An 18,001-nucleotide genomic window follows, 5' to 3' on the forward strand; every position below is an offset into this window, starting at 1 on the left:
ATAACAAGTATATCTTAAAATGTTTGCAATAATGAAGCATTTCAGTACAATGTAGACAAAAACGAAAAATAAAAAGAAAGTTACGGATCAGGACTCTCCGATCCGTACTGCGCATGTGCAGATGTTTTCTTCTTCTTCTGTTCGTTTAATGGCAGTTTACTCCCCAGTGTACGAGGATACCGCCACCTGCTGACCGAGCGAATAAACCCTATTATAAACTGAATTGGCATCATTACAAACGTGTGTTAAATTTGATTTAGTGATAGTCGAGTGTGTTTATGCTTGTCTGTGAGGAGAGGATTGTTGGAATAGTGATGATGATGTGCGCTATCACTGTCAGTTGTCAGTAAACACTTCATCTGGCTGATGAATCTACACGTGAGATATTACAAAGTCTGCATTATTAACTCTGTAATTAGGCGCCATTCTTCTTATTTTACGGCGCTGTTGCTCAATCGGGGGACGCTCTCTGTTGAGGAGAAAAGCATGAATTTCTTTGTATACGGATTATTCATTGTTTAAATGTCCCGGGCAGTCGAAAAGGAGGCAGAGCTGTTGAGAAATGCTAGGAGCTAACTGGGCGCTAACCGTATCAGTCAAATATATTGAATGTCGCAATGTTGGCAAAGAGAGGAAGTGACGTAAGATTTGCGCATGCGGGTACTGATCGGGTTTCCGGTACGGATCGGGTAGTGACACTGGGCCGCGCTATGAATTCTGGGACAGAGCTGCTTCTTCTTCTTCTTCGTATTACACTGTAGTTTTTAATTTTATTGTTATTGTTAAGCACTTTGTGCAGCATCGGCTGTTGAAAATGTGCTATATAAATAAATCTGACCTTGACCTTCGGGGTTTAACGGCAGCTGGCATCCTTGTACATGCAGTGCTGCCATCTTCTGTTTCAGTCCGTTATTACACTCTTAAATCCTGCTACTTGTTCCTGCGTCTTTTGTGATCTTACAAAGCTTCAAACGACGCGTCGACTATTAAATCAGTCGTCGACGTAATCGTGACTAGTCGACTAATCGTGGCAGCCCTACTGCCATGTCGCCCATATTAGCTAATACCTGGGCTTTTATTTTTATTTCATTTTTATTTGAGACTCCCTTTCTCATTACATGATCTGTTTCAGACAAGCATACTAAAATGGTGAAACTTGTCCAAGATTTACAAAATCACATAAAAAAATTCCCAGTGACAGATTCATAAAGTCGTTTATAGATCTTTTAAACTCTGCAAGCGATGCCATCTGAGAGAGCTGCGCTGTAATGTGGTCCATGATGACAGGGCAGGAAATGAGGAGGCCTTTTTTCCAAGCTCTGCACGAACTGATGGAACAGTGAATCGAATGGAAAACCAGAAAATGATTTATAGATATACCAATCAGCCAAAGAATGTTGATGTGTTAAAGGTTTACAGCCAGTTAGGTATCTTAATGCCTCATGATAAACTGAGAGTGAGCAGGAGGGCTGATGAACGATACCTTAAACCCGGAGGATGGCAGCAGGAGAGAAATCATCTGTTTGTGAAAAAGTACCCCAACTTCAGCCTCAGTTTCTTTAACAGGTGGTCAGTATGTAAATGGTAAATGGCCTGTATTTATATAGCGCTTTTACTAGTCCCTAAGGACCCCAAAGCGCTTTACATATCCAGTCATCCATCCACCCATTCACGCACACATTCACACACTGGTGATGGCAGCTACATTGTAGCCACAGCCACCCTGGGGCGCACTGACGCCCCAGGGTGACGTCACATACTTTAAAGTATGTGACTTAAAAGATTGTCATTGGTCACAGTATTTAAGTATTTGCAGAAGCCCACAGGTTTAATAGAAGTACTCTTAGTACTGTCTTTCTATTGTTTAGAGCAGGGGTGTCAAACTCAAACACACAGTGGGCCAAAATTCAAACTGGAACAAAGTCGCGGGCTAACGTTAATATTTATTGAAAAACAAAATCTTCCTCCAGATATGAGAATGAATCTTTTCTTATGGACTCAAACAAGTTTAGCTGAAAAACTGAATATGGAACAAGCAAAGCTTAATACTAAACAATATATATATTAGCTGTATGATACCAGCAGGCCAGCTCTAATAGCCATTTGGTTTGGCTTCGCGGGCCAAATGTAATTAGGCTGCAGGCCACCAGAGTTTGACACCTATGGTTTAGAGCAACATGACCGTGTTTTTTTCTACATTTAAAATGCAGCAGTGAGATGAAACAGCTGTGACTGCACACTACCCAAAGCTAAATGTGACTGTGCAAAAACCACATTGATGGTATTAATGCAAAAGTAATATTGTACGCCTGAGATAGAAACCTCTGTTAGTGACATTATGGTGCTCTATAAACTCCATAAGACAAAACTGAAACCCACAAACCCCTCAGTCCCATTTTTCTTATTTTATACGGGATATTAATAACACAATAATCTATAATCATATTAATGAATGCTAGTGAAAACAGTAGTTTATTATATAACATATTAAAATGAGTGTGATATTTAGATTTGGCCATTAGTGGTTTTAACACTGATTATGACAATTACACAATTGAGTTTTCACCATGAAGTCAAAGTGAGATTTTTTCCGTGCCATATTATTCAAATATATTTTTACCTTTTTTTGTTGAAGACCGCCTAATTGGCTTGCCAGAGGGTCGAGCCAGGAACCACAACCGGCCCCAACAGGTACCAGGTCTCTCAGGGATCCACATCCAGGATGTCGCTGTAGGAGCTGAACACACTCTGGTACTCTCCTCCACAGGAGATGTTTACACCTGGGGCAGCAACTCGGAGGGACAGGTAACATGCATACAGTGCTTGTGGGAACATACGTGTCAAAGTCTCAATAAGACTGTTTGCTGCTTTTCTTATTTGAAGTAAATGGATTTACTGAAAATGTAGCCTTGTCATCTATCTTCTATTACACACATAGAGAGCCTTGTGGCACACAGTAGCTAAGATAAAAGGACGAGGACTCAGAAGCAGCCAAAGAAAAGTATCATTCAGACAGATATGATGTGAACCACTCCAAAGCAGAACCAGATACACCACCCCAATGTTTCAGCCTGTCAAGGAAAGTATGGTGGTGGACGGTATCAAACGTAGCGTTTCACATCAGAATATTCTCCAGCGTCACTTTGCATTAAAATGACACTGGACACTCAAAGAACAGAATGAGCCCCAGATTGAAATGTCTCCAGCACACTGTCTTTGTTTAAGACTGGTGTAATCTGCTTAGTCATAGCCTTTTCTAAACTCTTAGTAAATGATCATTTTGAGATTGGTCTGTAAATGCTAAGAAAAAGAATGAGTTGCCCCCAATGAGCAGGGACTCTCTCAGTGTTTCAAAGCTCCTAAGAGAAGTCTTTGGCCCATCCTTGGCCTCTGCACTGACTGGTAGATCAGTTGAATTCAGTTTTATTTATATACCAAATCACAACACAGTCGCCTCAAGGTGCTTTATATAGTGAGGTAAAGACCCTACAATAATCCAAACACAGAAAACCTCAACAAAACTCTACAAGCAAGTGCTTTAGTGAGAGGGGGAAGGAAAAACTCGCTTTTAACAGGACGACACCTTCAGCAGAACCAGGCTGGTAAATGGACTAGTTCTTATATAACGCTTTATAGAACTTGAACTTTTTCTAGTGTCTTGGAGAGCATTGGAATTAGTATCTTGCCCACAGATATTTGGCATACAGCGGCCAGGGATCAAACGCAGCAGATGACCTGAGCTACAGCCACCCCTTCAGTTGTAGCAGCGATTAGCTGCTCTGCTTCGCACAGGACCCAGAATCAGGTCATCTGCAAGATATTTAGCACGAGGTTCTCCACAAATCTGAGTGTGCAACTGGTGAGGGGCGTCTGTCGTCCAGCAGTCACAAAACGCTCAGCCAGCTGTCTTAGACTAACAAAAGATCCAGAGTGCTACGGTATCACTGAGTCTAAGCAGAATTCCTGCTGTGCGTCTCATACTGTGCAGGATTGCTACTGCAACAACACATCATCAGCAGGGTAATACTAACATTGCATTGTTTGCATTCCTGGCAGTCAGGTTTGATTTATTTTCAGAATTGATCTTGAGCTGTTATACAATGTTAAATGTTGACTTATGACTGTGTTGTGCAGCTGGGTCTGGGACACACCAACCATGTTAGAGAACCTACACTGGTAACAACGCTGCAGGCCAAGAACATCCATCAGATCTCTGCTGGACGCTGTCATAGTGCAGCGTGGACGGCTCCCTCTGTGCCGCCTCGAGCACCAGGTTACACAGACACACAAAATTCACATAATGCCTCCTGATATTTTGATACTTTCTCCCAGATATCAGATTTCCTGCTGTGCTGCTGGAACGTACAAAATACCAGAGCGTAATGGTTTTATTTTTATGTATTGTGCTTAGAAACCTGCCTTATAAACCACATCACATAGAAAATATGTCAAAGGGATTAGAGACAGAGCTTTGGATGGCTGCCACAACAAACAATAATTAGCATAACTGTGACAGCAGAAAATCTCTTTAATGTAACTTTTGTCATGAATGAGTCGACTTTTCTTCCCACACTTCTCAGTGTTCAGGGTGATCATATCTCACTCTAATCTTCCTCAGGCTCATCTGTACCTCTTCAGCTTGGCCTGCCAGCAGCAGTGCCTCCTCAGTACAGTGGGCTTAAAGAAGTGAGCATCGAGGCAGTAAGGGCCCGTTTGCGGCTCCTCTACCACTTCTCTGACCTCATGTACTCGTCATGGAGACTACTCAACCTCAGCCCTAACAACCAGGTGGGCAACGACTACAATAAATGTATTTTATCTACTACAGAAACAGCTTCTGGAAAAATACTGTTAGTTTAGTGCCTCTAACACATTGACTGTAACAAGCTGAAAACAGAATGAGAAGAAGAAAATGGCTAAACTTAGATTTGTCTTTCCTTTGGTTTGCATCTCCAGCCTCAGTGACTGAAGGCACAGTCCAGGCTCTGAACACCTTCACTCTCATAACTGAAAGGCTGTAAAGGTGATTGAGTTCAGGCATAAACCCAGAAAAGGTGCATGTTGTACACACTTTTCGGTGTTTATTATGAAGCTCGGATTGCATCTTAAAATCTGACATTTGTGTTGTCACTTCCTGTGTTGACTGCACTAGAAGGAGCCAGTCACCTAAATATACAGCTAAATTAACACCCCCCTGTCTCAGTCACGCTTTGTGACTTCCTCAGCACACTGTAGAAACACTGTGTGTCAGACACAAGCCAAAAGTCAGCACTCTGTCCTGGAGGCAGTTGGTGAAATTGACCTCTCAGTAGGTTGGTGGCCCCTTGTCCAGAGTCCTCCGATGGAAATGGTTGCGTCGTGGTCAATTGCAGAGAAGAATGAGGGCAGTAAGTCTTCAACCTGGAGGCAAAAAGGTCTACTTTTACCTCGACAAACAGATCCCACAACTGGCCACTAGTAAAGGGTGTAATATTCATTCCCCCCTCTGGGGTTCCTGCCTGGAGAGAAAGTCCAGCCCCAGCATGTGTGGCTCTCGGAGACAGAAAATGAACACTAAATCATGAAAGCAGAGACTGAGATAGGTTTAACAGTCAAGGGGTACGTGCCCCTGTCTGGGCGTTGTGTAACAGACCACTGTTGAACTGGACAAAGAAAGTTGAGAGCTTGAAACACGGCAGGGAGCTCTCACTGATTGGTGTGCAGCCTGTGCTGCACTGAAATTCAGACTCTCTGATGAGGGTGAGAAACGTGGGATTACCTGTTGTGGTCACCTGAACATCTGACAAGTCCGAACTAGGAATTACAACCTGAAACAGCAAAAATATATTTTTGTGCGCAGGGGGGTTTGTGACTTAAGGAGTGCCTCTTGGGCAGCACCAGATAGGGGAACTGGCATCTCCCTGCAGTTCTTAACTCAATCCCATAGCTAGGAGGACTGAGACGTCTTTCTCCTGGGCGTTGGGGCCCAAAGGTGGACCTTAGCTCCACGCTGACTGGCGTGGAAGTTACCCCAGAGGCTGGGCTCTTGCTGGTGGTACACCCACATTAGCAGCAGTCGGTCTGCTCTCGGCGGTGGGAAGAGGAACAGCTAGCCTGCGAGACCAAACTGCGAACTTGGAATTTGTGTCATGTCTGGGAATGATATCACGCAAAGCTGCCGTCTGCTTCTTCCTCAGTTCAGATTCAAATGACCTGACAACAGATACTGGTTCATCCAAGTAGATAGCACTGTCCCTATCTGAGGTCAGATGTGCTACTATTATTGAAGCCATCTCTCTGTTAGGGAGCACACCACAAAGGGCACGGAGGATGTATTCCATTTTTTACTTGGTTCTTATTAAGGTAGAAGTAGTTGTCTGGGGAAAACAATGGACCCAAGTTGCACCGGGTACATCGCCTGGTGCGACTGTATCACAGTGACTGAGCTCATGGCATGGGCGCCCGGCTGAGAATTATAAATCTTGTCGGGCTGAGATGCAGAGCATGTACAGTGCTTGGATGGAAGAGATGCGGGATCAGCTACACCATATATGTGGAATGGGGATGCCTCCAGAAATGTAAACGGTAAATTTACCAGCTACAGCCATTCCGTAGGAGGCGGGTTGGCTAAGCCAGCCTTCTTTGTGCTGTCCAGCTCTAAATACTGTCCATAACTGGGGATTCCCTAACCCAAGACGGTGGCTTGACACATGTGAAGTGGTTAGCTCGGAGACAAAGTCTGGGAATACTGGAAGGCAGTTGTACTCTGTTGTCAGCTTCGCTGGAAGGAAAAACTCCACAAACTGCCAGAGATTTGTAGATGGCCTTTCCACTCTGAGCTTCTCCACTGTGTGATGAAACGTGGAAAAAACAGAGATGTTGTTTTGGCCTGCAAGTGGAGCAGCGACGGCACACTGAGCCGACAACAGGCTCTGCTGTTCATCCATGAGAATGTCGATGAATGCCCAAGCTGATGTCCAGCACGTCATCATGTTGGTGAGCGTCCGCTGAGGCTAGCCAGTGGTCCCGCGTGGTTCATCCTCAGTCAGTCCAGATATTTGCAGAGACATCGACCAGATACTCCTCATCTTCAGATTTGGAAAAGCTGGAACCCTAGCGAGGGTATTGCAATGCAACAGCCGTTCTAGCACTTTCTCCGTCTTTCCAGGGTCGAGCCCTGGAGCTGGCAACAACATACACAGGCTTACTTTTCCCGGCGTGGTAAGTCCACAGTCAGACAGGGCAACCTCATGCTGGTCATGCAAACAGCACCCATTAGGACGGGAGAAACAGAAGATTTCTGCTTTGCTTGCTTTGGTTTGGTACTCATGCCAAAATGCAAAGCAACAGTGCTGCACAAGGACACTTGAAATTTCCACTCTGTGGGAAGCCCACACACCAACTGAACAGTGGAGGCTAACACCAACGAGGCAGTTAAACTGACTTCATGCCAGCAGACAGCAGCACTAACTATCAGTAGCTAGCCCAACTCGGCATCCCCTCAGTTTTTACGCTCAGGTGAAGTGTGAGAACTGCAGGATCAATGTGATCACAGAAGTCTATATGTGTCATCACAGGGCACGAATAGAGGTGCCTTAAGCCACAACATGCAGGGGCGTGATATCCCAAACTATATGTGTTGTATGGACTGAAAGGGGACTACTATGTTACATCTTAATTGGAAAGATTTTTTCTTCCCTATAGTTTAGACGTTGCACAAATGTAGGGAAAAGATTTGGGGCTCCTCTTAATTAGTAAATACTAAATGTCATTTTAATTCTGCAGAGCTGTACCTCCCATTACAACGCCGGTACCTGGGGAATCGTCCAGGGCCAGTTAAGGCCCCTTTTGGCTCCCAGAGTGTATACGCTGCCTATGGTGCGGTCGATAGGCAAGACCATGGTGCAGGGCAAGAACTACGGTCCCCAGATCACTGTCAAACGCATCTCCACACGGTCAGTACTGGTAACTGTTTTTAGCCTGCAGTCAGAGGTTTCCATACACTCACCACTGGTATGAAGGTTTTAATGGTTGTTTTAAACTGTTCCAGGGTGGAATTGTTGTACTGCATAAAAAAATAGATGCATAACTACTTCATCAGCTACTGATGTTATAAATATAATTTTGTGCTTAAAGGTAAACTTAAAATCCCCTTCTTCCTTTTCACTTTGGTTTTCCATCACATTTGAACTCTGCAGAGGTCGGAAGTGTAAACCAATCTTTGTACAGATTGCTCGGCAAGTTGTAAAGTTGAATGCTTCAGATCTCCGACTTCCCTCAAGAGCCTGGAAGGTCAAACTAGTTGGAGAAGGTGCTGACGATGCAGGAGGGGTCTTTGATGACACCATCACAGAGATGTGTCAGGTATGTAAACATCTGGACTTGTTAGAACAAATTTTATTCCAGCTGTTTACTGGATGTCTGATAGAGCTACTACTTCTTCACTGTCATGCATATCTATCCATAGGAGTTGGAGACAGGAGTTGTGGACCTGCTCATCCCATCTCCCAATGCCACAGCAGAGGTTGGCTACAACAGAGACAGGTGAGAAGACCTTAATGAAACATGTAGGTCAGTTAATGTGTTGGAAGTTGTAGGACTTTAAGAGAGTAACTAATCCTTTGTTTGAAATAAAAGAAAGACATTTCTTTGATGGCATGCGCTAAACTGGATATGATACAGGGAAGATTAGCATGGTCTCTGCGCAAGGATGACACGTAAATTCGTGAAGCGTTCCACATTTTTCAGCGGAGGCTTCAAAGCGTGTCTGCCGTCGATTATTTTGGGGAACGTTCGGTTGCTAGCAAACGAGATGGACGAGCTAACAGCGCTGACACGGAGTCAGAGGGAATATCGTGAGTGTAGCTTGATGTGTTTCACCGAATCACGGATGCACCGGGGTATTCCAGTGGACAGTGTGGCTTCCACAGGGACAGCGCCACGAGCGGTAAGCAGAAAGGAAGAGGGCTTGCTGTTCTTGTTAAGAAACAAACATAACAATCAAAGACTCGGGCCGTATTATTTGATCAGGGAATTTACCCTTGTAATGTTGGTGGCTGTTTACGACACTGCAGTGAATGCTCAGCCACCTACAGCCGTATCCAGAGCTGCACCACTCCCTCAGGATTGTTTACGAGTCCGTTGTGGCCAGTGCCATCCTCTATGCTGTTGCATTCTGGGACAGCATGCCAACAGACTCAATCAACTGCTCGGCAAGGCCAGTAATGTTGTGGGGATGGAGCTGGACTCTCTTAGGGTGTTTCTGACAGGTGGCTGTTGTCCAAGATAAGGACAGTGATGGACAGCACCTCCCACACACTGCATGACTTGCTAGCCAGTCACAGGAGCATGGACTGAGACACAGGAAATCATTCCTGCCTGTGGAACTCCTCCATCTAATACGCCGTACACACTGCAACAATTACACCCTTTGCACACGCTCTACAGTAAAATAACGAATGACAAAGTTTCACAGGTTAGAGTCAAATGTCAATCATATACATTTCACCTCTATAATATTCTTCATATGTATAATTGAGCGATTTGTATGCGTGTATATTGTGCTATTTCTTAAATGTGTAAACTTTGTAATAGTCTAGTCTGTTACTGTTATTGCCTTGGAGCAACTGAAACCCACATAGTTTCCTTCTGGATTATTAAAGTATTCTGATTCTGATTTTGATAGATTCCTCCTCAACCCGTCAGCATGCCTGGATGAGCACATGCTCCAGTTTAAATTCTTAGGTATTCTTATGGGGGTAGCCATCCGCACCAAGAAGCCCCTGGATCTGCACTTGGCTCCTTTGGTTTGGAAGCAGTTGTGCTGCATCCCCTTGTTGCTGGAGGACCTGGAGGAAGTGGACCTGCTCTATGTGCAGACACTCAAAAGCATTCTTCACATTGAAGACAGCGGCATCACGGAGGATAATTTCCATGAGGTTAGAAAAGCATTTTGATTGTATGTTCGTGTGAGGATTATACTTAGACATTTAAATATTGAAACCACACTAAAGCAAGCCAGCAGCCACAAACACATCCATTCATTCAGCAGTGTTAACTGGGGTTGTTTAATAGCACATTAAATTCAATGTTTGGTTCATTTTTAGTGCAACAGAGAAAAAGCAGATGTCTACATTTAAGAACAGTTGAAATATGCCTGTGTAATGTTACTTTGCTTGAGACAGGCTTACCTGGGTCCAACCTGGAATTAGGCCGGGGGAGCGGCTACATTGGCAAAGCGGGCTGGGTATTGTCTAACGTTGGGCAATATCTAAAATCTTTCCAACCGACATTCGACATGGGCAGAGCAATATATAGTTATGCACAGACTGATTTGCGCTTCTAGGCTTTATAGGGTGAAAGGTAAAGACCCTACAGTAATACAGAGAAAGCCCAACAATCGAAAGACCCCCTATGAGCAAGCACTTGGCGAAAGTGGGAAGGAAAAATGCCCTTTTAACAGGAAGAAACCTCCAGCAGGCTCAGGGAGGAGGAGCCAGATGGGGGTGAGGAGAGGAATACTGAAGAAAAGACGCTGCAGATGAGAGCTCATTTCTGCCACATGAGCTTTCATGCGTTGGATGAAATGAATAAATGAACAGAACAATGAACGGTTGTTAGATTTAGTGGAAAGCTTTTATAGAAAACCTTATGGTGGCCTTTATTTACCATGACTGCAGACGTTATTGACTTGTATTCTATGCTTTGTTTGTCTTTCTAATGCGTTCTCTTTGATAATATAATTGTCATATTCTAGTACAAAGCCTCATTTTGATCCGCTTCTTTTAGGCCATGGACATAACTGCTTTTTAACTACGTGTTCAAATAGAAAAACAGCAGTTTGTCTTATCAAACTCAGATCTGGGGACAAAGATTAATTGTCACTGATCCACAGGGCCCAAGGTTTATTATTTAGGACTTAGAGATGTGGAGATTTTAGGTATATTTTTAAATCATTAATGTAATTCCATCACAGGTCCTTTCTTTATGAAGTGAAGTTCTCTAACCTCAGTGAGCTCTTTGCCAGTACTCACAGTTTTTGTGTTTGTTTTGCAGATGATTCCTCTGGATTCCTTTGTCGGGCAGAGTGCAGATGGTAAAATGGTCCCCATTATCCCAGGAGGGAACAGCATCCCTCTCACTTTCTCCAACAGGAAGGAATATGTGGAAAGAGCTATTGAGTACAGACTGCATGAAATCGACCGTCAGGTACAGAAAAGGCCTTTACACACCAGACATGTCAAATCCATGCGAATATTTTGTGTATTAAAAATATTTTTCGGACTCACCTCTTCAGTACAACAGCACAAACTCCATTTTTCCAGTTTTCTGGATCTGAATAAACAGATCTGACCAATCAGATCACTGCCTTGGGCAACAAATGCGATTGTAAGTCAAACCATGCAATGATATGGAAATAGTAACATTTTACTATCTTACCTCAGATTGGATGGAGTCAGATTCTCAGTGTTTTATGTTTCCTGTTTAGAGACATCAGGACGAGCTCGTCGATGTTGACTCTTTTCACAGTGTGTTTTTTTTTCTTTTTTTAAAAAAATAAATAAATATGTGTTTATTAAAAACATGGATTAACTTCAAAGTCATAAAAAAGAAGCGCGTGTGGAAGTGTTTTAAAGCTGTGTTGGGTCAAAGACCCACTTATTGGCCATAGCTGTGGTTGTAAGTAGAGACTTCGGAGAGACGTCTGAGAAGCATTTTGACTTGACTTTCCTTTGGAGTTTATTTGGGTCATATGAAATTGAACTGAACTTGTACGTCTTGGTCATACTGTTTCAAAACGTCGTTGGCTAAGGACTTCTCAGTCACCAGTTGTTAGCCACTGAGCATTCACAGGGGAATGAACAGATGATCCAGATACAGGAACACAGTGTTTGTCTGCTGTTTCAACATGGAAACCCTAATAACAGCAAGCTGTGTGCAGGACTGGAAACAAACAAGAACGTCTCTTTAGCTGATCTGACCGTTAGATAAAACGTGACTTTGGCCTTAACACGGACATAAGTCTTCTCCTGTGGGCTCATCTCTCCCAGGTGGCAGCAGTGCGTGAGGGCATGTCGTGGATCGTGCCGGTGCCGCTACTGTCCCTGCTCACTGCCAAGCAGCTGGAGCAGATGGTTTGTGGCATGCCGGAGATCTGCTGCGATGTGCTCAAGAAGGTGGTGCGCTACAGAGAGGTGGATGAACAGCACTCCTTGGTGCAGTGGTTTTGGCAGACCCTGGAGGAGTTCTCCAACGAGGAGCGTGTCCTCTTCATGCGCTTTGTCTCAGGTCGCTCGAGGCTCCCTGCTAACACAGCTGATATCTCCCAGAGGTTTCAGATCATGAAGGTGGACAGGGTAAGTAGAGCGGTGCATTGTCATCATGAAAAAATGCCCAGTTATTTTCCTTAAATCCCTGGGGAATCGAAGTGATATTTAGGATGGTTTATTGGCAATGAGCTGAGCAGGGAAAATAACTTTTCTCTGGATGAGGCAGTTCAGAGACAGAGGACCTCAGTCTACGTTAATCTGGGGGCATTTTGGTTCTTTTGTTCTCCCATCTTCAATGGACCGCTGCGTAACTCAGGACACTATTAACTATCGTTATGAGTGTAGGATAACATATTTTTGCATTTCCTGGCAGTGTGAATGCTGGAAATTTAAAGTGTTTAAAAATATTTGAAATAGTCAAAGCTGAACTTCCTGAATGAGCTTAATTGAATTAGATTACCAAATTATCAGCCAACTTTAGTGTAAAAAGTAGAAGCACAAAATTGAAAAATGGCCATCAAGAGATTTAAAAGCAAATAAGAGAATTTTAAAAACAATCCTGAAACGTACAGGTCGCCAGTGGAGTGAAATTAAAATTGGGGTAATGTGCTCAAACTTTTTTGTTCCAGTTAAAAGACGTGCTGCAGCACTAACCCCACAATAAAGTGCGTTACAATAATCCAGCCTTGAAGTAACAAAGGCGTGGATTACTGTCTCAAAATGCTGTTTCGATAAGAACGGCTTTATTTTGGCTAAATCCCTCAAATGAACAAAGCTAGATCTTACAGCAGCTCTGACCTGGCTTTCAAGTTTAAGATTTGCCTCTATTTTAACTCCCAGATTAGTGATGACTGGTTTAACATACTGTGCCAGCGAACCAAGATCTATAATAGTGGCCTGAGAAGCGCCACCAAAAACCATCACTGAGGTTTAAGTAATTTGGAATTTGTTGTGTGTCCTCCACAGCCCTACGACAGCTTGCCCACCTCTCAGACATGTTTCTTCCAGCTGCGCTTGCCTCCGTACTCAAGCCAGGCTGTCATGGCTGAGAGGCTGCGCTACGCCATCAATAACTGCCGCTCCATCGACATGGACAACTACATGCTCTCCCGAAACGTGGACAATGCCGAGGGCTCTGACACTGACTACTGATCCAAGCAGTTCTTCACACGCACACAAATAAACTCGGCAGAAATGAGCAGGAACAGCCAGTATTATCCAAACCGCACCATCGTAGGAAACTCTTAAGCAGATGGGCCATTTTCTAATCTGTTTTATGTCGATTAAACAGCACAACTTTTCATTTCTCTTTGTGGTTTATTAGCAGTTTTTATTGACACAAATTCATACGAGAAATGCATTTAGTGTTTTATTATCTTTTTTTGTGCACATCCCATTTTCAGGGCTTCTGAATGGAGATATGTTTATTTGTTTGGAAATGTGTATAGAACCTTATCAAGCAAGCTGTGGAGAAAGAAACACATTGTACATTGTGTAAAATGCTACATTAGGGAAAATGTCATATTTATTGTTTTCATTGCCTATGCCAAGTTTCCCAAACCATATAAAAGACCTGACAATAAATGCTGCATAATTGATTTGTTCTGTTGCTGGAGTTGGCTATTTCCATGGTAAAAAGAAAAACCCGTCATCATAAATGGATTCATTTATGTGAGAAGTACAAAATATCACAAATGCCACTGTGTGACAGGAAGAAATAAACTGGAAAAAAATAACGACCCGAGCAGGTGAAACAGATTCTCGTGACGCGGCGCTTTGGGAAGTCCCTCCTTCCCATTTCCTTATTTTTTTGCACATTTGTCATATTTTCATTATTTCGATCAAACAAATGTTAATGTCGAACATAGATGTCCCTAGTAAATACAACACGCAGTTTATAGTTGAGTCCATTCATTACACGAAACATCCGTGACAAATGGTTAACTTACTCAATCTAAAATGAAATCTTCACTTTAAAAATGCAGACTTTTTACTGGAGTTATCTTTATGTAATAGTAAAATGTTTTGATGATCTGAAACAAAGTGAAAAATATGCTAGAACTCAGAAAGGTCTTGATGCATGCTCAATAATCCAGGTAAGGAAATCCCAAAAGGTTGATTGTGTTCATGTGGACGCAGCGTTTTCAGTGGGAGAAACGTTTCATCACTCATCCAGGTGACTGCTTTGGTCTCCGCTGACTGCAGGTTTCCCCGAAATTGAATTGAAACCAGACCTAGTTTTATTCTTGAGATCATCTTCTGCTGGTCTAACAGCACAGGTATACACGGAGCTAGTCTCTAGTTCAACAACCAAATCTGTGAGATTAATATCCTTTTTATCCATGTTTAAACTGAAATATCATCATGCAACATTATGCCTTTGGATCACTTTTCTAAGGGTAAGTGGTAAATGGCCTGCATTTGTATAGCGCTTTACTTACTCCCTAAGGACCCCAAAGCACTTTACACTACATTCATCCACACATTCACACACTGGTGATGGCAGCTACGTTGTAGCCACAGCTGCCCTGGGGCGCACTGACAGAGGCGAGGCTGCCGGACACTGGCGCCACCGGCCCTCTGACCACCACCAGTAGGCAAACATGACCGATCTTGATGAAACTTTGCATAAAGAAAATTAAATACATAAAGCACATATAAGAATATTTTATACAAATACCACAATATATTTGTACATTTGACAGGTCAGCTGAGTACAGGATGGGATGTCAGATTAGAAAGTTAATAATATAAACATGCACATATTATCCAGTGAGGACCATGCACTCACTGAGGGCAGGCAAACTGATGATGACCGTGAGGAAGAGCAGAACCCAGAAACAGTTTTGAGGTGCTGTTAGGAGGTCAGGGGTCAGTTCAAGGTAAGATGTGTGTGTTGGTGTATTTGTGTTAGGAACAAATCTTGTCAGAAATACATGCACCTGAATTGTATTGACAAAAGCATTTAGAGCTGTAGTATTGTTCGCTCTGATTTTCTTTCCTGTGCAGGTTCCCAAAAGATAAAATTAGAAGTTTAGTGAAACGAGTAGTCCGCAACCCTCATTCTTAAATCAGACTTTGACTAGACAACTTGTTTAAATCATAGTACTGATCCCATCAGTTTTTACATTTGTTGGGATTTATTTCTCTAAGGCTCATATCTCATAATTAGAATCACATATTTGTATTTTATTTTTTACTTGACATCGCTATACAACTGCAGGCCATTTACCATAAAATGAACCCAACACATTTTACAGTCACTTTTTACAGCAGAACTTTACAAAAACAAATTTCCATATTCTCCAGAATTCTGTTGTTCATGTTAATCATGAACATCACACACAGTACCAGGTCTTTCCAGTGGTGCCAAATCCTGGACGTTATGCTGGAGCCCCAACCTGCGCATCCAGTTTAGGCGCTGGCTCTGATGGTGGCCTGTCGGTACCTATCGGCTGCCTCCAGAGTCCCACAGGCTAACCAAGCCCGGTAGGTTGGTTACCACCACAACAGGCACCAACCACCTTGTGGCTGCAGCTCCGTGCAGCAGCTTCGGCAATGGAGGTGCTGAACATGGTCCGTTCGGACTCAATGTCCCCAGTCTCCCTCGGAATGCTCTTGAAACTCTGCCGGAGGTGTGCGTTGAAGATGTCGCAGACTGGGGCCTCTGCTAGACGTTCCCAGCACACCCTCACTGTACATTTGGGTCCTGATCCAACTCACCACCAGGTGGTGATCAGTTGACAGCTCAGCCGCTCTCTTTGCCCGAGTGTCCAAAATATATGGCCTCAGGTCTGGTGATACGATTACAAAATCGATCATCGACCTGCGGCCTAGAGTGTCCTGGTGCCACGTGCACTTATGTTTGAACATGGTGTTCGTTATGGCCAAACTGTGGTTTGCACAGAAGTCCAATAACAAAACACCGCTCGGGTTCAGATCCGGGAGGCCGTTCCTCCCAATAACGCCCTTCCAGGTCTCACTGTCATTGCCCACATGAGCATTGAAGTCTCCCAGTAGGACAACAGAGTCCCTAGGAGGAGCACCCTCCAGTGCCCCACTCAGGGACTCCAAGAAGGCTGGGTACTCTGAACTGCCGCTCGGAGCATAAGCACAGATGACAGCCAGGACCCGTTTCCTGACCCAAAGGCGAAGGGAACAAACCGTCTCGTCCACTGGGAAAAACCCCAACATACCAGTAGCAAGCCGAGGGGGTACCAAGATACCCACCCCAGCCCGCTGCCTCTCACCAGGGGCAACTCCAGACTGAGACAGAGTCCAGCCCCTCTCTAGGAGACTGGTTCCAGAGCCCAGGGCAAGCGTTGAGGTGAGCCCAACTATATCTAGCTGGTACCTCTCAACCTCACGCACTAGCTCAGGCTCCTTCCCCACTAGAAAGGTGACATTCCATGTCCCAGTTGCCAGTCTTGGTAGCCGGGGATTGGTCCGCCAGGGCCTCCGCTCCTGTCTGCTGCCCGACTCACATTGCACCCAACCCCCACGGTGCCTCCTGCGGGTGGTGGGCCTGCAGGAAGATGGGCTCATGTCCCTTTTTCGGGCTGTGGCCAGCCGGGATCCATGGACTAAGGCCCGGCCACCAGATGCTCACCCTCGGGCACCCACCCCGGGCCTGGCTCCAGGGCGGGGCCCCAGTAAACCTAACCCGGGCAGGGTAAACTGTTCCCGATGGTCTTTTCATAGGGGTCTTCTGAATTGCTCTTTGTCAGGACCAATTTGCCATGGGAGACCCTACCAGGGGGCAAAAGCCCCCACACAACATAGCCCCTGGGATCCCTGGGACACACAAACCCCTCAACCACGATAAGGTAGCCATCAGCGGAGGGGCAAAAAAAATCCCAAACAAGCAAATTTAACCCGACATCTTTGATTTGATTTCTTTGCATGTGTGGATTGGATGGGTTGTTACTGAGATGAGGTGATGATTTCATGTCAATAGCGCCTTTAGAAATATATTTACTAAGAAAACTGGTGACGTATTCAATACCAGTGGTATGCACTTAGTTTTACCTGCTGTATGAAAAGATATGCTGTGTTTGGTTGTGATTGTCTCCACTACCTTACAAAGGTATCGACCTAATTAAAAGGAATGACAGTAACATCTCACATCCTCTGGAAAAAGAATGAGCAAACACGCATCCTTTTGCAAAGCTTTTATTTAGGTCTCTGCTGGACAGGTGGGATTTAGATTCTATGTAAATTTACAGGCTTGTGTCTGTTAATGTATATAAATGTATAAATTTCCTCTTCTATGTGCAAACCAATAAGCACGCCAAAGCATGAAGAATAATTAGTCTCCAGGTCAGGCCTGAAAAGACAAGGAAACATTAACCATCATGTGTTATTCACACTATTTATATCCAATGAAAAGTAAAGCTGATATATAATGTTGGATCTGGAGACTTTGCTATGTCCAACTGTTTGTATTCACTAACCAGACACTTTATTAGATAAGCTTGCTCAACTGCACATGAAATCAAATATTTAATCAGCCAGTGACATGTAGGCATGTCAAAAAACCCTCAAGTTCAAACTGATCGTAATTTAAGTGATTTTGATAGTGGCTTTTACTGCCATATAGGCTGGTCTGAGTATTTCACAAAATGCTGATCTACTGGAATTTTCCCACATGATCACCTCGGGGGTTTACAGAGAAATAGCTGCAGTTCACTCTTTTGTTGATGGTTAGGCTGGTTAGACTTCTCTGACTTTCAAAGTGATAAGAAGAGAACAGT

At 43.9% G+C, this 18,001-nt stretch overlaps 1 protein-coding gene across 1 annotated transcript in view; it reads left to right on the top strand.

Annotated features, from left to right (window-relative positions):
• Positions 1-13,846, top strand: part of herc1 (HECT and RLD domain containing E3 ubiquitin protein ligase family member 1) — a 93,337-nt gene extending 79,491 nt beyond the window's left edge. The window contains exons 56-65 of the mRNA XM_013913298.1: positions 2,636-2,805; positions 4,135-4,273; positions 4,619-4,788; positions 7,765-7,934; positions 8,178-8,343; positions 8,447-8,523; positions 9,665-9,917; positions 11,035-11,187; positions 12,030-12,335; positions 13,215-13,846. Coding sequence (XP_013768752.1) covers positions 2,636-2,805; positions 4,135-4,273; positions 4,619-4,788; positions 7,765-7,934; positions 8,178-8,343; positions 8,447-8,523; positions 9,665-9,917; positions 11,035-11,187; positions 12,030-12,335; positions 13,215-13,400 — 1,790 coding nt within the window. The 3' untranslated portion in view covers positions 13,401-13,846. The remainder of the gene's footprint in view (positions 1-2,635; positions 2,806-4,134; positions 4,274-4,618; positions 4,789-7,764; positions 7,935-8,177; positions 8,344-8,446; positions 8,524-9,664; positions 9,918-11,034; positions 11,188-12,029; positions 12,336-13,214) is intronic.
• Positions 13,847-18,001: the final 4,155 nt, after the last annotated feature.

This window comes from Pundamilia nyererei, unplaced genomic scaffold (genome assembly GCF_000239375.1).
Source record: "Pundamilia nyererei isolate P.nyererei 1_Seehausen unplaced genomic scaffold, PunNye1.0 scaffold00124, whole genome shotgun sequence".
Taxonomy (NCBI): Eukaryota; Metazoa; Chordata; class Actinopteri; order Cichliformes; family Cichlidae; genus Pundamilia; species Pundamilia nyererei.